The sequence below is a fragment of the Neoarius graeffei genome, chromosome 17 (genome assembly GCF_027579695.1).
Source record: "Neoarius graeffei isolate fNeoGra1 chromosome 17, fNeoGra1.pri, whole genome shotgun sequence".
NCBI lineage: Eukaryota > Metazoa > Chordata > Actinopteri > Siluriformes > Ariidae > Neoarius > Neoarius graeffei.
In genome coordinates this window covers 33,796,117-33,817,103 of record NC_083585.1, presented here as the reverse complement: position 1 = coordinate 33,817,103, position 20,987 = coordinate 33,796,117, and the positions used below count along the sequence as shown (strand labels likewise).

General features: G+C 39.6%; 1 protein-coding gene across 1 annotated transcript in view; it reads left to right on the top strand.

Annotated features, from left to right (window-relative positions):
• The window catches only part of capns1b (calpain, small subunit 1 b), a 30,216-nt gene extending 13,943 nt beyond the window's left edge, over window positions 1-16,273 (top strand). Inside the window, exons 5-11 of the mRNA XM_060944071.1 lie at window positions 4,344-4,401; window positions 4,910-4,974; window positions 7,178-7,246; window positions 12,442-12,520; window positions 12,643-12,759; window positions 12,845-12,903; window positions 16,098-16,273. Of these exons, the coding sequence (XP_060800054.1) occupies window positions 4,344-4,401; window positions 4,910-4,974; window positions 7,178-7,246; window positions 12,442-12,520; window positions 12,643-12,759; window positions 12,845-12,903; window positions 16,098-16,124 (474 nt within the window). The 3' untranslated portion in view covers window positions 16,125-16,273. The remainder of the gene's footprint in view (window positions 1-4,343; window positions 4,402-4,909; window positions 4,975-7,177; window positions 7,247-12,441; window positions 12,521-12,642; window positions 12,760-12,844; window positions 12,904-16,097) is intronic.
• Window positions 16,274-20,987: the final 4,714 nt, after the last annotated feature.

Genomic DNA, 20,987 nt, shown 5'->3' with positions numbered 1-20,987 from the left:
CGTTAGTGTTGCTGGTCTTGGTGCTGTGGCTTGTTGTCACCGACAACGCCAACAGATACTGGCAAGAGCGTATAGATGAGTCGAGGCGGCGCATAAGGCTTCAGAAATTCTCGTAATTCGTAATTCTTCTCCTTCCGGGTTTGCGGTGTTTACAGATCCCAGCGCGCTCGCGGGGCGTGTGTGGGCATGTGAGGACACTCCTCCTCACCAATCAGTGCACAGGGGAGTGTCTGCTCACGCCCCCAGCCTCAGTCGGCTCGCTTTGGCTCGCTTCAGCCCCACTCCAAAACGGTGCGAGTTTTAGGGGCTAAGCAGGGCTGAAGCGAGCTGAGTCGTGCTGGTTTTTGGTAGTCGAAACGCGAGCCGTGTCGGGCTGAAGTGAGCTGAAGCGAGCTGAAGTGAGCTGAAAAAGGGTAGTGGAAAAGGGCCATAAAAGACTGATGTGCACCACATGTTTATGCATTCTTTTTGTGTTTGTTTCTAAGTTTTTTTTTTTTTGATCTTCATCCTAGAAACAAAGGGAGTGACGAGTATGTAAAAACTCAGTGACCCTTGTGGTTATGAAGCTTGACTGGTTCCTTCTGTGTAGCACATTCCTGCCACTGTAACAAAGAGCAATTTAATAACGCTGAGAATTTTGTTGTTAAAAAATGGATGGGTTTGTGTGTGATGAAGCCTTGGTATCGAATGCCTGTCATCAATTTATTGAATCGGAATTTTTTTTTATTATTGATTGATTTTTTTTTAACGTACAAACACACTGGAAAGCCTAGGCATATGTGTAAAAACTTAATTTGTGATTTTATATTTAAGGTTTAAAATGTGATTTAATCGTAAATAAACCACTAAATAAATTTACAACCTCAAATCAGAAAAAGCTGGGACAGTATGTTCAAAGTGAAATTAAAACTGAAAACAATGATTTGTAAATAATCTTTAACCTGCAGTGCATTCAAAACAATACAGTAGCACATTATTGGATGTTTTACCTCATGAATTGTATTGTTTTTCAAAATAAACACTGATTTCAATTTTGATTCTTGCAATACATTTCAAAAAAAGTTGGGACAGTAAAACATTTACCACTTTATAATGTTGCCATTCCTTCTCACAACACTTAAAAGATGTTCAGGGACTGAAGGCACCAAGTGATGAAGCGTTTTGGGTGTTATTTTGTCCCATTCTTCCTGCAAACAGGTCTTAAGGTGTGAAACAGTACAACAGTATGGGCTTGTCGTTGTCTTATTTTTTTTCCCTTTCAAAATTTGCCACATATTCTCTATTGGGGACAGGTCTGGACTGCAAGCAGGTCTGTAGCAATGCCTTTGTTATGGATACAGAATATGGTTTTGCACAATTAAAACGTGCCAGATCAGTCGGCTGGTGGGTTTTCAAAATAAATACATACATGTACTAGTGCATCTCAAAAAATTAGATTACCATGAAAAAGTTCCTTTTTTTTCATAATTTAATTCAAAAAGGTAAACTTTCATATATTCTATATTCATTACATGTAAAGTGAAATAAAGCCTTTTTTGTTTTAATTTTGATGATTATGGCTTATAGCTCATGAAAATCAGAAATCCAGTATCTCAAATTATTAGAATATTCCCTAAGATCAATCAAAAAAAGGATTTACAATACAGAAATGTCCAACTTCTGAAAATTATATTCATTTATACACTCAATACTTGGTTGGGGCTCCTTTACCATTAATTACTGTATCAATGCGGTGTGGCATGGAGGTGATCAGTCTGTGGCACTGCTGAGGTGTTATTGAAGCCAAGGTTGCTTTGATAGTGGCCTTCAGTGTATCTGTATTTTTGGGTCGGGCGTTTCTCATCTTCCTCTTGACAATACCCCATAGATTCTCTATGGGGTTCAGGTCAGGCAAGTTGGCTGGCCAAACACAGTAATATCATGGTCAGCAAACCATTTGGTAGTAGTTTTGGCACTGTGGGTAGGTGCCAAGTCCTGCTGGAAAAGGAAATCAGCATCTCCAAAAAGCTCGTCAGCAGATGGAAGCATGAAGTGCTCTAAAATCTCCTGGTAGATGGCTGTGTTGACTTTGAACTTGATAAAATACAGTGGACCAACACCAGCAGATGACATGGCACCCCAAATCATCACAGACTGTGGGAACTTCACACTGGGCTTCAAACACCTTGGATTCTGTGCCTCTCCACTCTTCCTCCAGACTCTAGAACCGTGATTTCCAAATTAAATGCAAAATGTACTTTCATCTGAAAAGAGGACTTTGGACCACTGAGCAACAGTCTATTTCTTTCTCTCCTTAGCCCAGATAAGACACTTCTGACATCATCTCTAGCTCAGGAGTAGCTTGATATTAGGAATGAGAAAGTTGTATCCCCTTTCTTGAAGATGTCTGTTCATGATGGGTCTTGATACACTGACACCAGCCTCAGTCCACTCCTTGTGAAGCTCTCCCAAGTTCTTGAATCAACTTTTCTTGACAGTCCTCTCAAGACTGCGGCCATCCCTGTTGCTTGTGTACCTTTTCCAGCCACCCTTTTCAGCAATGACCTTTTGTGGCTTACCCTCCTTGTGGAGGGCATCAGTGATCATCTTCTGTACAACAATCAAGTCAGCAGTCTTCCCCATGATTGTGGTTGTGTGTACTGAACAAGACCAAGAGATACACTGTGTTCATACTGTTTTACTCAAACTTGAAATGAAATATTCTAATATTTTGAGATTTTTTTTGTTTTTGTACTGTATGCCATACTGATTAAAATGGAAAAATGCTTGAAATATTTTAGTTTGTGTAATGAGTCTATAATATATAACATTTTCACTTTCTTAAATAACTGATGGAAAATATTGAACTTTTTCACAATATTCTAGTTTTTTGAGATGCACTAGTATTTTTATGATAAATACACATTATACTGAGCATATTTCCCACATTAATAAATACAAAAGTACCTGCATCTTTCAGTTCTTTTAAATCAAGACTGAATACTTTCTTCTTTGCTGCTGCCTTTTATTAAATTAAATTTGAGACTTTTAATTAGATTTTTTTTTCAGCGTGACTGCAATGCATGATGGTATATAATTGCTTGGCTAGTGACCATCGATTGTACACTACTTTTCCTGATGCATTGTGGGATACTTTGAGTGTACTGTATAAGGTGTAATAATCCTCACTGTTGTTTTGGACAGCACTATAAAATGGGGTCCCCACTATATAGTGCCCTATATAGTGAGTAAGGAGCGATTTTTGGACACAGGGTCAGCCTTTCTGGGATGCTCTTTTTATACCCAATCATGTTACTGACCTGTTGCCAATTAACCTAATTAGTTTTTTTGTTTGTTTGTTTTTTTAAGCATTACACAGCCTTTTCAGCCTTTTGTTGACCCGTCCCAACTTTTCTGAAACTTGTTGCTGACATCAAATTCAAAATGATTCATTTATTTTACAAAAAACAACAAAATTTCTGTTTTAACATTTGATCTGTTGTCTTTGTACTATTTTCAATGAAATACAGGGTTTCCAAGATTATATATATGTTATTTACCAGCTGGGAGGTCCGTATTGTGAAATACCGTGACTGAGGTCTTGAAAGTACTGACCGAGGCCCTCTGGGCCGAGGTCAGTATTCAAGGCCGAGGTGACGGTATTTCACCATACGGACTGACCTTAAGCTGGTAAATAACATATTTATTTTTTTCTTTATCAAATTCTAACAGAAAACGAGAACGCCCGAAAGGGAAAACCGAGCCGAGCCGCCATTTTGAATCCTCATTCACGGCTGTAATGCAAATTGCTTCCTCATCGGTATACAAGTGCACTTCCATGGCAGGAAAAAAAAAAAACAAACTACATTTTATGTAGTCCCCTATTCATACAAAATTGACTCATTCAGGATTCAGCCATGTTTTTGCTCGGCGTTAGCAAGTTAGAGGTTTTTAGCTTTCTCCTGAAATGTTTTTTTATTTCTTCTTCCTCAGGTTCGCTGTGAACACTGTTGTTATCACTATCCATGATGTAAAATTAATGCTATTCTGAGAAATGCTGGCAAAAATTAAGATTTTTGATAATCTTATAAACAAATCTTATAAAAAATAAGAGAAATGTTGACCACAAATTCTACTAAGTTTGTTGTTGTTGTGAACGAGCGAGTCTCCAGAGGTCCGTAACTGGGGTCCGTATGATGGAAACCTCACCACAAAAAAGAAGTTTATTTACATTTTACCCAGTGTTCCAACTTTTTTGGAACTGAGGTTGTCGTAAATAAGTGATTCACCAAACAACAAGTGTCTTCAGGGAGTAGTTGCCCTTCGTGTGGCTTGATATTTACTCCTCATTTTTCTTGTTCCAGGACATGGAAGTAAGCCCTAATGAGCTGATGTCTATTCTGAACAAGATTCTGACCAAACGTAAGTGTATTGTCAATTTAAACCTGTATATCAGCTTTTATTAGTTATTACTATTGCTGCAAAGGAAAGAGTAGAGAGAAACATTCTCGTGTGTAGCAAGACAGGATTTAAATTTATCTGACACAGCAAACAGTTGAGAGTCTTACGATCCAAATTTAGTCAGTAAAATTGGCAAATGATCATGGATAAAATTAAGTATTACCAGGGGCAAACTTATAAGCTTGCAAAAACACTATCATAATTACGCATGGCAAAGTATGTTGTGTGGAGCCTGTTGGGTGTCATGTTGTGTGTTGTGTATGTCATGCTGAATGACTCCATTAGTAGAAATAGATTAAATCCGAATTGTATGATAAGAGGTTGAGTGATGATGTAACGAGTGTTAAAGCAGTTGTGAAAGTGCTTGAAATTACATGAGAATTTTCTTGCACTACTGATTATAAGGATGAAGATGATTGCCATGGTCCACAAAATGTGTAATATAATTTCTTTTTATCCCCATCTCTAGATGCTGACCTAAAGACTGATGGTTTCTCTATTGAGTCTTGCAGGAGCATGGTAGCAGTAATGGATGTATCCTTTCATAATATAATTAGGTGACCAGATTTCTGGGAGAAAAATCGGGGACATTTTGGCGTTCGGCGGGGAAAATAAAACTAGAACCTCAGGTTTTTTTGCTTTTTTTTTTTGCTCTTTTGGTCTTAGCGTTCCTGTTTTTGTAGTCTGTCCATAAATAGCATAGGAAGCATAGGCCTGTATATTTTTTTTTCCTCTCCGTATACGGTGGTGTAGTGGTTAGCGCTGTCGCCTCACAGCAAGAAGGTCCGGGTTCGAGCCCCGTGGCCGGCGAGGGCCTTTCTGTGCGGAGTTTTCATGTTCTCCCCGTGTCCGCGTGGGTATCCTCCGGGTGCTCCGGGTTCCCCCATAGTCCAAAGACATGCAGGTTAGGTTAACTGGTGACTCTAAATTGACCGTAGGTGTGAATGTGAGTGTGAATGGTTGTCTGTGTCAGCCCTGTGATGACCTGGCGACTTGTCCAGGGTGTACCCCGCCTTTCGCCCGTAGTCAGCTGGGATAGGCTCCAGCTTGCCTGCGATCATGTAGAACAGGATAAAGCGGCTAGAGATAATGAGAATGAGATTAGTTTATTGAATAGCCCTATATCAGACACAACTGGGCAAAGCAAAATCTTTTGTAGGCCTATGAGATGACTCTTAAAATAAGTCAGCTGCAGCACAGACGCTCATAAAAACTGCTTTAAAAAATTAAATCCCAAACCATGACATCCCCTCCAACCAATGAAATTAAAGGTTAGCCTATTTGATTTATCAGCAGCATTTGTATGAAGATGTGAAGGTGATAAGAGGATGCACTGAAGGATGCACACAATTTGAGCTATTTTAAACAAAAAAAAAATGTAAAGAAATAACTTACAAAATTATTAGGCTACCAGACAGCTATAACTGTTTAACAATAAGTAATTTAAGAATATTTCCATAAAAGTCTTTAAAATCTGTTAAATAAATAAATAAAACAAACAAACATGCTATCAGGTATAACTGACAAAGTCTGATGAAGGGATAGAAATGTCTGTAGTTCCTTTATAAGGATAGTGGGTTAAGACCCAGAGTGACATAATATGTAAGATAAGATAACTTTGCAATCTATCCTTTCACGTTTCAGCATTCCCCACTAGAAAACTGACTCGGAGCATTATGCATCCGAAGTGTCGCAACAGTTCAGTGTGCATCTGCGCCGGCTGATGTTCACTGTTGCCCCCAAAATGCAGATCCCTGACCGCAGAGAACGCATTGTTTTCAATACCACTATATATAAATATTGTTTGTGATTGCGTTAAGAAACTGTCAGAAATCCAGACAAACGCCTAAAATGAGGATTAGCCTATTTCATGATCCAGACAGAGGGCTGGAAAACCGGAATGAATGACCACCCCTAGACTAACGTCTATTTGAAAATGTGTGGCTTTTAAAACTTATTTTGACCAGTAGCCTACTATTGCAATGGTTGCAAAATCATAGGCTAAATGCACCTATAATAGCCATTATGTTGTCTACAACAGACAAGACTTGATTGAACTTAATGAGTGCTTGGGAAAAATGCCGAGACCAAACAACACAGTCCTTCCACTGACAAGACGTAAGCTCTTCTTGTGAACAACCTGAATGGATTGGTTTCATTTAATCGATGTAGGCTATGCCATGCTTTTGTGTCATGTGTCATATGGGAAAAAAAAAAAAAAGAGAGAGATTACAAACGCAAAATAGACACTCACGAGAAAAGCCACTGAGTCACCTACCGGTCTATGAAGACAACCTGTAACTTGTACCAGGATGACGAGTAGCCTAACAAGACGAGGATCTCTAGAAGCATGCGGTTCTGTCAAATGCTATTAAACATTATCTGATGTAATGATCACATGGCGTGATCCACCTATAGGGGCACTTGAAAGCCAGTGTCGTTCTGAAATAGGATTACTGTCAAAGCAACCCACGCATGTCTTCTCCTAGGCTACTTTCAAAGACCTCTGTCACTTGATCAGAATCGGGGGTTCGCGGCCAAAATCGGGGACATTTTCAGGGACAGGTGCAGTCGGGGACAGGTCATTAAAATCAGGGTCTGTCCCCAGAAATCGGGGACGTCTAGTCACCCTATAATAGAAGTATCATACATATTTCAGAATATGGCAATGTGAGCAAAGATTTCTTTGTTTACTGGTGTGAATATATTTTTTATTACCTTAACACTCCTCAAACAGAGTGACAGCTCTGGAAAGTTGGGCTTTACTGAATTCAAATACCTGTGGAACAATATCAAGAGATGGCAGGTAAGAGAGCTGTGCTATGTTCTTCCCTTTTATCCTGAAGTGATTATTTCCAGAACAAGTGGGACACAAGTAGTCTTTATATCGCAGATTAACATACAATTGTTCAAAATATTGTGAATTTGTCCTGTAGGTAAGATAAGATGGCAGTGCATTATTGTAGTGGAGTTCCTGCGAGCGGAGCCCCAAAGGCATAGAGCATGGATACATAAAGAAACCCATCGAGTTGTTTTCTGATAGTTTCGGTCCTGTGCGTGCCTTCCACCATACCAGTGTTAGTAATTACCAGTCATACACACCGCCTAGCACAGTGGTGTAGTGGTTAGCGCTATCGCCTCACAGCAAGAAGGTCCAGGTTCGAGCCCCGTGGCTGGTGAGGACCTTTCTGTGCAGAGTTTGCATGTTCTCCCCATGTCCGCGTGGGTTTCCTCCGGGTGCTCCGGTTTCCCCCACAGTCCAAAGACATGCAGGTTAGGTTAACTGGCGACTCTAAATTGACCATAGGTGTGAATGTGAGTGTGAATGGTTGTCTGTGTCTATGTGTCAGCCCTGTGATGACCTGGCGACTTGTCCAGGGTGTACCCCGCCTTTCGCCCATAGTCAGCTGGGATAGGCTCCAGCTTGCCTGCGACCCTGTAGAACAGGGGTGTCAAACCTGATCCATAAAGGGCCGTGTGGCTGCAGGTTTTCATTCCAGCCATGCAGCAGCACCCTGATTTGGCTTATTCAATCAACTGACACACCCACCCTTTAATCAAGGGTGGGTGTGGCTGCAAGTATTTGACTGTGTGAAGACAGTTCAGTTGATTGAATGAGCCAAGTCAGGTGTGCTGCTGCATGGCTGGAATGAAAACCTGCAGCCACAAGGCCCTTTATGGATCAGGTTTGACACCCCTGCTGTAGAAGGATAAAGCGGCTAGAGATGATGAGATGAGACACACCGCCTAGTGGCCAGTGCTAGTAATTACCAGTCATACACACCGCCTAGTGGCCAGTGCTAGTAATTACCAGTCATACACACCGCCTAGTGGCCAGTGCTAGTAATTACCAGTCATACACACCGCCTAGTGGCCAGTGCTAGTAATTACCAGTCATACACACCGCCTAGTGGCCAGTGCTAGTAATTACCAGTCATACACACCGCCTAGTGGCCAGTGCTAGTAATTACCAGTCATACACACCGCCTAGTGGCCAGTGCTAGTAATTACCAGTCATACACACCGCCTAGTGGCCAGTGTTAGTAATTACCAGTCATACACACCGCCTAGTGGCCAGTGTTAGTAATTACCAGTCATACACACCGCCTAGTGGCCAGTGTTATAGCCGGTAAAGAAATAAAACAAAAGAGGCTGGCTGTGGTATAAGAAAATTCTACAACCCAGAAACAGATGGGAACTGTGCTTTTAGGCAGGGCCTAAATCTATATATTATTTGTTGATTGAGGACAAAAAGAACAGGATCTGGACATCTCTCAGATTTGGAGTGCTTATGTTCAGGGATTTATTTGTGCAGATCTGGCAATCTCTGCCTTTTCTGTCTAAGTAAAAAAAAAAACACAATTATATAAAGTAATAATTGTGAATAATTTTAATGAGTGATTGTTCTTTGTGTCACCTCCCTTCTAAAAATAAAATCACCATTTCCATGATAAGTTGGTGACTAGTAATAATAGTGTACTTTCACGTGTACTTCAGTATCACTCACATGTGCTCACACATAATGGATATGATGAAAAAAGGCAGCTGACTAAAAAGCAAAGGAAGCATCAATACAGTTTCTGAAACTTGACCATCAACTTTACAAATTCAACCCTGTGCCATGTGCACATTTTTATTCCTCTGCCACTGAGTGGTGGAGGTGATATGTTTTCAGGTTACCTATTCACCCATCTGAGACTCTCATTAGCTTGATATCATTGTAATGAGCAGATGAACTGAATCGATTTTAAAATTGATCCAAACAGGATCAAGGTCACAGTAAAATCTAATCTCTGAACTAGTTTTTCTTAAATAGGTTCCTTCACATTTGACATATTTTAAGGGTATTTCTGGTATACAAATTAGTAACAAGAAAGACTAGATGTTTTAGTGGTGGATGGTATCCCAGTCAACGCCACTGGTATTGAATTTGACTAAAGGACATTGAACTGTCAGAGATGAACACTGGGAGGAGACTGTAAGTTACATGACTGCATTGTGGAGTAATTTGGGTAATTAGGCAACTAAGAAAGTACCTTTTTGTTGATTTCAGTATTTATATTGTTCTATTCGTGTTATGTTATTTACAGTGCATGATGTAGTTTTGTAAGACCCAGTGTTCTGAACAAAATATTGTGGGGTTGAGCATATATTGTGAAGCTTTACACAGTTAATGCAGTTTACTGCTCCAGTGACTGAAATTTTAGTAATACCTGCCCTATTGGCCCTAGGTCTATAATGGCTTTCAACACCACTGTATTATGCGAAGCTCTTGGAGGACTGTTTTTTCTCTATATATTGCAGGACCTTTTCCCTCCCTGTCCACTTGCTAGATCAACTCACTGCGGATTCTCTACCTCACATGTTACAAATTAAGGCAACAGATAAAAAATTTGTCTTTTTCAATCCATGTCCCTCATCACATGACTGGTAATCTATTTAAAAGCTTTTTCAAAATATTTCGTATTGAAATAAAAGGTAAGTGGACCAAAAGCTGAAAAATCACAAAAAGTAAAATAGTAAAAACAGTAGTAGTATTAACATGTATATATTAACTCATCGATCAAATTACTGACTGCTTGACTGAAAATTCAGTCAGTTTGTTGTTTCTGTGCAAATATTAATGAATTATCAAAATGATATTTTACTAAATTAATATTATGAGAGACTGCAGCACTTCCAAGGACATTAGTCAGCTCTTCTACAAATCTGCAACCACAACAAACTTGTATCTGGATACATTTCCAAAACAATGTGAATTATGTGCCTACATGTGTGTCCCAGAGGATGACTGGTAGAGCCCTGCACTCCCGCGGGACCCAACGCAAAGCAGTGCGGCACGGGACAAATTTTGAAAGCTCGTTGCGGGCGCGGGCGGGAGGGGGAGTGCACAATGCAGGAGCGGGCAGGAGAGGTGATAAGCTGCAGTCCCGCTAACTAAAAACGTGTTTAAAATAAAATGTATAAATTATTAATTTATGTCTATCATATATAATTTGTGCTGGATATTTTATTTGGCATTAATAAAAACATTTTAAGATGCCTAAATTTGCGGATGTGGTCTAATCTCGCGTACGTTTCCGATTCCTTTCCGCTGTTCCGTATTTGAGATCTCCGATCATGGCAGAAGAGCAGAGCTCCTCTAGTGAAGCTCACAGTGCGCTAGGTGAAGGATCGGTCAGTGGAGAGCTCAGCATGTTTAATTCCCCAAGCCAATGACAAGAACTTTCGTGAGAAATAACGCGAACGTCTGCATCATGCGGGATTTGTGGGCGGGAGCGGGACAAAATATGGCAGGCGGGAGCGGGACTGAAAATCATAATTCCTTGCGGGAGCGGGACTGCACAAGGCGGGAGCGGGACTGAAAATTCTGTCCTGCGCAGACCTCTAATGACTGGTACCCCTGAATGTGGATTGTGACATGGAGTAATAGTATTTCTACACTGGCTATGTTTTGTCACTGTACTGCCATCTACTGGGCTTTAACCCTTTCTTGCATACATTTTGCAGGTACATGATAAAAATGATTCCACATTTCTGGTTTATTGTGTGACATTTTAATGATAACTTTTTTTTAAATTTGTTTGGACCCTCTCCCACACCCCAGAATATTTTTGTTGCCTAAGGGCAATGCTGTGCAACAATGGTACAGAATCACAGAGAAAATTATGACTGCACATATCAGACAATACTCAGAGAGCAATATAAAATCACAAAATCTTGTTAAAAATGTCAACAAATCCTTAAGCAAAAAGGGAGGAAAATCTTGAAACATATTTACATATTGGATTTGATGCAGATGTTGGTTTGTATCATGTAGTGTGTCATGTCATATCATGTATTTCGTATAATTAGATTTCGCTCTGTGTGAAACTTCAAAAAGCAATTTTTCTGTGCTCTGAAACAAGGCTGTACATTACGCTTTTACATACATGGCATTGCTGAGGGCAGATTTCTGCCAAGGTCAAATGCCGTATCTCACAAAGTTAGCAAAAGAGAAATTAAATTTGTGTATCCACCCTGTGACTCAGATCTGCTCCAAAATTTAAATCAGGTGTTCCTTGGTCCATGCTATTCCCTTGCACCAAGTTTCATGGAAATCGGGTCAGTAGGTTATGCACAATCCTCCTTAGAGTCCGACAAACAGACAGACAAAAACTGCACCAAACCCATAACCTCCTTGGCTGAGGTAATTAGTCCAGTTGCTCAGCAGCTGATCTTGCAACTCTCTCATTGACTTTTATCTACTGTGTTTTAAAGCAAGTTATGAACTCATTATCTTCTGACTTACTGAGAATATTCATAAATGCATTATGACATGGGTTTTTCATAGTCTTATAACATTGTCTTGGTCTTGTGGCTTCTGGTGAGAGAACAGCTTAGTTCTCAATAATTATAGATTATTCTGTGACATTTGTTGTCAAGATATATTTTGTGTGTTTGGGTGATTTAAAATATTTTTAAATCAACACAAATTTATTATTAATTAAAATGATGAAATTTTAATGAAATATTTCAATTAGGCTTCAGGCCACCCACAGCACTAAAATGACATTTCACAAGGTTATACATGACCTGAGAGAGAATGGATGCTTAGATATCCTGTTTATCTTAGCTGTCTTGAATCTGAGTGCAGGCTTTGACACAATCCGCCACAAGATTCTGCTTTGCTGGCTTGCTGAATCCCACAAGTCTCTATATTTTAATTTATTTTCACTGATTGTTTCTGTACTGCATTTTGTTTAATTTATTAAACTGTTCTACGTTACCCCTTCATGTTTTATTCAGTTATTATTAATTTTCTTTGATTCATTTCATGTAATGATTATTTTCACTAAATGATTGAAATTTGCTGTGTTATTATAGAGTGGATTGTGCTATGACCATATCCAGTAATCCATATGCAATGCACCATAATCCATATACTGTACAAGCTACCAAAAACATTTTTACAGATGTATAGAATGGCACTGAAGTTTAACTTGGCTTTGTCTGGGACAGGCCGTCTATAAGAATTTTGATGCCGATCGCTCTGGGACGATTGGGGCCAGTGAGCTGCCCAATGCTTTCAGAGCAGCAGGTTAGTATGGCAGTCAACAGGAATGAAGTATCTGATAATAGTTTTTATGCCTACATTTTAGATTTATCACAGCTCACAACTTTACACAACTTCTCCCATTTGTACAACTTCTCTTGTCCCAGGTTTTCCTCTAAGTGATCGGCTCTTCCAGATGATTATTCGCAGATACAGTGATGACAACGGCGACATGGACTTTGACAACTATATTGGGTGCCTGGTTCGACTGGATGCAATGTGCCGTAAGTCAGTCTTCTTGCATTGAATGACATTTAATCTGGATTTTATGGACATGACTAACTAAGAGTCATTTATGTGCATATGCAGGTGCTTTTAAGACACTTGACAAGAGCAGTACTGGTTCTGTCAAAGTCAACTTGAAGGAGGTATGAGTGCTATATTTAAATCAGCCTGGAGAATTCTGTAACTAATAGCAACCGAGTTTTACTGTGCGTATATATATATATATATATACACACATACACACACACACACACACACACAATTCCAAAAAAGTTGGGACGCTGTGTAAAACGTAAATAAAAACAGATTGCAATGATTTGCAAATCATGGAAATCCTATATTTCACTGAAAATAGTACAAAAACAACACATCAGATGTTGAAAGTGAGAAATTGTATTGTTTGAAAAATATGTGCTCATTTTGAATCTAATGCCAACAACACATTTCAAAAAAGTTGGGACGGGGCATATTTACCACTGTGTTGCATCACTTCTACTTTTAACAGCACTCTGAAAATGTTTGGGAACTGAGGAGACCAGTTACTATAGTTTTGAAAGTGAAATGTTGTCCCATTCTTGCCTGATATAGGATTTCACCTGCTCAACATTTAGGGGTCTCCTTTCTCAAAATGTTGTGCTTCATAATGCACCAAATGTTTTCAAATGAAAAAGATGTCGTCTGGATCACAGCATGTTGCTTCAAAACCTGTGTATATCATTCAGCATTAATAATGCCTTCCCATATGTGCAACTACCCATACTGTGTGCATTAGTGCACACCCATACATCACAGATGCTGGCTTTTGAACTGTGTGCTGACAAACGGGATGGTCCCTCTCCTCTTTAGCCAAGAGGACACGGGGCCCATGATTTCCATGAAGAATTTCACATTTTGATTCATCAGACCTCGGGACAATTTTCCACTTCACCTCAGTCCATCGTAAAAGAGCTCAGGCCCAGAGAAGGTGGCAGTGTTTCTTGATATTGTTTATATATGGTTTTAACTTGCATTTGTGGATGCAGTAATGAACTATTTTCACAGACGACATCCATTGCTATTTTTCAGCCTTGTCCCTTGCGTACAGAGATTTCTCCAGATTCTCTGAATCTTTTAAATGATATGTACCATGGATGATGTGAGCTCTAAATTCTTTGCAGTTTTACATTGAGGAACTTTTTATTCTTAATTGTTGCACTATTTGCCCACACAGTCTTTCGCAGAGTGATGAACCCCTCCCCATCTTTACTTCTGAGAGACTTAGCCTCTCTGGAATGCTCGGAGATAAAATGGAATAAAATTCCAAGTTTCAACATTTAATATGCTGTTTTTGTACTATTTTCAATTAAATGTAGTTTCCATATTTTTATATATATATATATATATATATATATATATATATATATATATATATATATATATATAAAAATATAGACCCCTTCGCATGTTTGTAAACAAACCGACCGTTGCCAGGATGCGCGCGTAGCCTGGACCCAGGAACAATGGCGCTGCCCATAGACCGGCATTATGAGCGGTCAGATTATGCCAAACAATTGTCGTTACAAGATCGAGAATGCTACATAAAGAAGTTAACTCTAACAAGTGGACATTGCCTACCGGATCTGTATTTAATTAAAGAGTGGATGGACGATGTTAGTAAGTTCCCTGGTATACAATGGCCAGATATATACTCGTACCTTATTGACAAGACTTCAGTGTACACCCACAAAAAACTTCGTGCCTACAAGTCTTTAGACGCATAGGATTATGTTATATGCGGGCATGTACAACTTGATTAACAATGGGCCATTCATATTCATTTTGTTTTAATCAAATTATGCCAGTGATGTGATGGCAATGTGGCTTTAGCTACAACAGCAAATACCAACACTAAACAGCAATTTGCAGGAGGTAATGGCATGAAAGGAATGATAGTGTAAAGAGTGCAGCTAAGAGAAATCAGAGCTGCGTAAAAAGCGAGAGGCAGAGAGCAGAAATGAAACTGAACGGGGCGGGAGCTAGGTTAGAGCAGTCAACGTAAGTTGGCATTTAGAGTGAGGGCACACAATTTTACCTTTCCATCCTTGCTTTAAAATTGTGATTTTCGGCATACACAAATAATGATGGCACAAAATCTGGACTGCTTGAGTCAAGCGAGACCTCTCCTACAAACAAAATTGCATGCAAAGCTAAGTTAACATGCTAACAATATTCATTACATTGTGTAACTATGACCCAGCTAATTAGACAAACGTTACCAAAGTATTTTGCTACATCAATAAACGAAGACTAGAAAGAATAAAAAAGAAAGATTTAATAAATAGCCTGATCTTACCTGTGATGAAGTGGGCGCTGCAAACCCGCGCATTTTTGATAGTGCTTTCATCCCAGTCTACACGTTTGATGGCTTGTAGTCATAGACAGACATCGGCGATTTTTTTTTTTTTTGGAATGGGTGAGATCCTGCTGGAATTCTGAACATTTTAACCCCATCACTGCTACGATTCTGACACCCGACAACACAACAACTAGGCATTTCTGAGTCTTTTTTGGGTCCAGGCTGCGCGCGCAATTTCCGCTTTCGTATGAATGACGTTTACTGCGAAGGGGTCTATACACACACACAGGTAGTCATCGACTTTATGACCGATCGACTTTACGACCGTCTGGTTATGACTGGCAAGTGTTTCCCAGCTGAGCTGGCTGAGCGTATGACAGTTTCCGCCCCAGCTCCCGGCAGCGCCTCTTGCCGCGTACAACAGTTTCCGCCCCAGCTCCAGGCACACGCGCAGTCTCTCTCGTGCTCTCAGTCATACAGTTTCCGCCCCAGCTCCTGGTTTATGAAACGGGCAAATGCTCCCGCCAGCCCGAGCGCTGCAACAGCTGATGATGACGTAGACGACCCACAGCCAAGCACCAGTGATGCCAATGGTCACTAAATTTTGTATTTTGCTATGTTTCAAACTAAAATGTTTTCTATTTTTCACACCTGTATTTCGTATTTTTTGTTTTGCACATATTAAAACGAATTGTACTGTACGCAGTGTAGTATGCAGTGTTTGACTTAAACCAAATAATGAGCCAAGGTAATGAAATAAGAAAATGTTGATAAAATAAGACTTTAAGATGATTACAATATCATTACACATCACAATATACTTACGTTCATTTAACATAGGCCGACTTACGACCAGATCGGTTTACGACTGGTCAGTCGTAACCAAACGCAGTCGTAAATCGACGACTACCTGTACGTGTGTGTGTGTGTGTGTGTGTGTGTGTGTGTATGTATTATTATTATTATTATTATTATATCCTTTTCCCTGTTTTATATTTACAGTGGCTGCAGTTGACGATGTACTCTTAAAGCAAAAAGAATCTCCATTGTTTCACTTCAGCTTTCAGTGCTTCACTACAATTACTTGGATCCAGTTATTATTTTTTGGATAATTGCTTTGTTATGCAGTCTCCTTTCTGCAGCTTGTATTAAACCAATAAAACTATATTCCTTAAAAATGTGTAGTGTATCAAGTTTTTTACAAAGTAGTAAGACGATAGAAAAATGAAAACAGAGTTAGGTCATGAAACAGTGAGACTGCAAATCTCAATGCCTATTACTGGAGTTCAACCTGGGGGGGGGGAAGGTACAGTAGCTTCAATCAGTAGTTCCAAATTTTGTTCCTGGAATAACACATCTGGGCCATCTTTGTATACCTGTGAACAAATCCAAGATCAAATGACCGATTTCAGATGCAATAATCTTTTAAATTTCTAAAAGGACACAGCTAAAAGACCCAAACTGTAATTTATACCATGTCTAATTTAAAGATCAGAAATATCATGGTGCAGATGTTGCATTGTCCACTTTAATACAGTGGTGCTTAAGTTTGTGAACCCTTTAGAATTTTCTATATTTCTGCATAAATAACCTCATCAGATTTTCACACAAGTCCTAAAAGTAGATAAAGAGAACCCAGTTAAACAAATGAGACAATATTATACTTGGTCATTTATTGAGGAAAAATGATCCAATATTACATATGTGAGTGGCAAAGGTATGTAAACCTTTGCTTTCAGTGTCTGGTGTGACCCCCCTTGTGCAGCAATAACTGCAACTAAACGTTTCCTGTAACTGTTGATCAGTCCTGCACACCGGTTTGGAGGAATTTTAGCCCATTCCTCCGTACAGAACAGCTTCAACTCTGGGATGTTGGTGGGTTTCCTCACATGAACTGCTCGCTCCTGGTCCTTCCACAACATTTTGATTGGATTAAGGTCAGGACTTTGACTTGGCCATTCCAAAACATTAACTTTATTCTTCTTTAACCATTATTTGGTAGAACGACTTGTGTGCTTAGGGTCGTTGTCTTGCTGCATGACCCACTTTCTCTTGAGATTCAGTTCATGGACAGATGTCCTGATATTTTCCTTTAGAATTCGCTGGTATAATTCAGAAGTCATTGTTCCATCAATGATGGCAAGCCGTCCTGGCCCAGATGCAGCAAAACAGGCCCAAACCATGATACTACCACCACCATGTTTCACAGATGGGATAAGGTTCTTATGCTGGAATGCAGTGTTTTCCTTTCTCCAAACATAACGCTTCTCATTTAAACCAAAAAGCTCTATTTTGGTCTCATCTGTCCACAAAACATTTTTCCAATAACCTTCTGGCTTGTGGACATGATCTTTAGCAACTGCAGACAAGTAGCAATATTTTTTTTTGGAGAGCAGTGGCTTTCTCCCTGCAACCCTGCCATGCACACCATTGTTGTTCAGTGTTCTCCTGATGGTGGACTCATGAACATTAACATTAGCCAATGTGAGAGAGGCCTTCAGTTACTTACAGTGGTGCTTGAAAGTTTGTGAACCCTTTAGAATTGTCTATATTTCTGCATAAATATGACCCAAAACATCAGATTTTCACACAAGTCCTAAAAATAAAGAGAACCCAGTTAAACAAATGAGACAAAATATTATACTTGGTCATTTATTTATTGAGGAAAATTATCCAATATTACATATGTGAGTGGCAAAAGTATGTGAACCTCTAGGATTAGCAGTTAATTTGAAGGTGAAATTAGAGTCAGGTGTTTTCAATCAATGGGATGACTCCAAGAGCAAGGCGTGTAATAGTCGGTGAGGTCACAAAGGACCCAAGGGTAACTTCTAAGCAACTGAAGGCCTCTCTCACATTGGCTAATGTTCATGAGTCCACCATCAGGAGAACACTGAACAACAAATGGTGTGCATGGCAGGGTTGCAAGGAGAAAGTCACTGCTCTCCAAAAAGACCATTGCTGCTCATCTGCAGTTTGCTAAAGATCATGTGGACAAGCCAGAAGGCTATTGGAAAAATGTTTTGTGGATGGATGAGAACAAAATAGAACTTTTTGGTTTAAATGAGAAGCGTTATGTTTGGAGAAAGGAAAACACTGCATTCCAGCATAAGAACCTTATCCCATCTATGAAACATGGTGGTGGTAGTATCATGGTTTGGGCCTGTTTTGCTGCATCTGGGCCAGGACGGCTTGCCATCACTGATGGAACAATGAATTCTGAATTATACCAGCAAATTCTAAAGGAAAATGTCAGGACATCTGTCCATGAACTGAATCTCAAGAGAAGGTGGGTCATGCAGCAAGACAACGACCCTAAGCACACAAGTCGTTCTACCAAAGAATGGTTAAAGAAGAATAAAGTTAATGTTTTGGAATGGCCAGGTCAAAGTCCTACCTTAATCCAATGGAAATGTTGTGGAAGGACCTGAAGCAAGCAGTTCATGTGAGGAAAGCCACCAACATCCCAGAGTTGAAGCTGTTCTGTACGGAGGAACGGGCTAAAATTCCTCCAAGCCGGTGTGCAGGACTGATCAACAGTTACCACAAACATTTAGTTGCAGTTATTGCTGCACAAGGGGGTCACACCAGATACTGAAAGCAAAGGTTCACATACTTTTGTCACTCACAGATCTGTAATATTGGATCATTTTCCTCAATAAATAAATGACCAAGTATAATATTTTTATCTCATTTGTTTAACTGGGTTCTCTTTATCTACTTTTAGGACTTGTGTGAAAATCTGATGACGTTTTAGGTCATATTTATGCAGAAATATAGAAAATTCTAAAGGGTTCACAAACTTTCAAGCACCACTATAGAAGTTGCCCTGGGGTCCTTTGTGGCCTCGCTGACTATTACATGCCTTGCTCTTGGAGTGATCTTTGTTGGTCGACCACTCCTGGGGAGGGTAACAATAGTCTTGAATTTCGTCCATTTGTACACAATCTGTCTGACTGTGGATTGGTGGAGTCCAAACTCTTTAGAGATGGTTTTGTAACCTTTCCAACCTGATGAGCATCAACAACGCTTTTTCTGAGGTCCTCAGAAATCTCCTTTGTTGGTGCCATGATACATTTCCAAAGTGTGTTGTAAATATCAGACTTTGATAGATCCCTGTTCTTTAAATAAAACAGGGTGCCCACTCACACCTGATTGTCAACCCAGTGATTGAAAACACCTGACTAATTTCACCTTCAAATTAACTGCTAAATCCTAGAGGTTCACATATTTTTGCCACTCACAGATATGTAATATTGGATCATTTTCCTCAATAAATAAATGACCAAGTATAATATTTTTGTCTCATTTCTTTAACTGGGTTCTCTTTATCTACTTTTAGGACTTGTGTGAAAAGCTGATGATGTTTTAGGTCATATTTATGAAGAAATATAGAAAATTCTAAAGGGTTCACAAACTTTCAAGCACCACTGTATGTGTCATTTTAAAACGTGTATTTCTTCACAGCATTCAATACAATGTGTGTAGACGGATTTGCTTTACATGGTATATAATATAATATTACACGTTTACATATATTAGAGACTTGGAGACATGGAAATATGCACTAGAGAGAAGGGGAATGAAAGTCAGTAGGAGCAAGATGGAGCACATGTGCTTGAATGAGAGTGAGGACAGTGGAATAGTACAGCTACAAGGAATAGAGATGGTCAAAACAGATGAGTTCAAATATCTGGGGTCGACTGCACAAAGTAATGGCAAGTGCGGAGGAGAAGTGAAGAAAAGAGTGCAAGCAGGTTAGAATGGATGGAGGAGAGTGTTAGGAGTGATTTGTGACAGAAGGTTGCCAGGAAGAGTGAAAGTGAACAAGACGACAGTAGTAAGAGCAGCTACATTGTATGGTTTAGAGACAGTGGTACTGACAAAAAGACAGGAGGTAGCCAGACAAGCCAGAAGGTTATTGGAAAAATGTTTTGTGGACAGATGAGATCAAAATAGAACTTTTTGGTTTAAATGAAGTGTTATGTTTGGAGAAAGGAAAACACTGCATTCTAGCATACACTCTAAAAAATAAAGGTGCTTCAGTGGTTCTTCAAATCTCTGGATGGTTCCATGGAGAGTCAAAACTCTGTGATGAACCATTACATTATGCGAAAGGTTCTTCACATTGGAAATGGTTCTTCAGAGCCTGGCGTTCTCTTACCATTTGCTGGTCAATGCACATAGGCTATGTTTACACAAATCTGTCTTCACTGCTCAAACAAATGGTTTAAATGGTTCTTTAAAGAACTGTTGCATGAACGGTTCTTTGAAGCCCTGAAAAAGGTTCTTCTATGGCATCGCCCTGAAGAACCGGTACTGGCCCCATTATTTTTTAGAGTGTAAGAACCTTATCCCATCTGTGAAACATGGTGGTGGTGATGGTAGTATCATGGTTTGGACCTGCCATCATTGATGGAACAATGAATTCTGAATTATACCAGCAAATTCTAAAGGAAAATGTCAGGACATCTGTCCATGAACTGAATCTCAAGAGAAGGTGAGTCATGCAGCAAGACAACGACCCTATAAGCACACAAGTCGTTCTACCAAAGAATGGTTAACGAAGAATAAAGTTAATGTTCTGGAATGGCCAAGTCAAAGTCCTGACCTTAATCCAATCGAAATGTTATGGAAGGACCTGAAGTTCATGTGAGGAAACCCACCAACATCCCAGAGTTGAAGCTGTTCTGTACGGAGGAATGGGCTAAAATTCCTCCAAGCCGGTGTGCAGGACTGATCAACAGTTACAGGAAACGTTTAGTTGCAGTTATTGCTGCACAAGGGGGTCACATACTTTTGCCACTCACAGATAATGTAATATTGGATCATTTTCCTCAATGACCAAGTATAATCTCATCTCATCTCATTATCTCTAGCCGCTTTATCCTT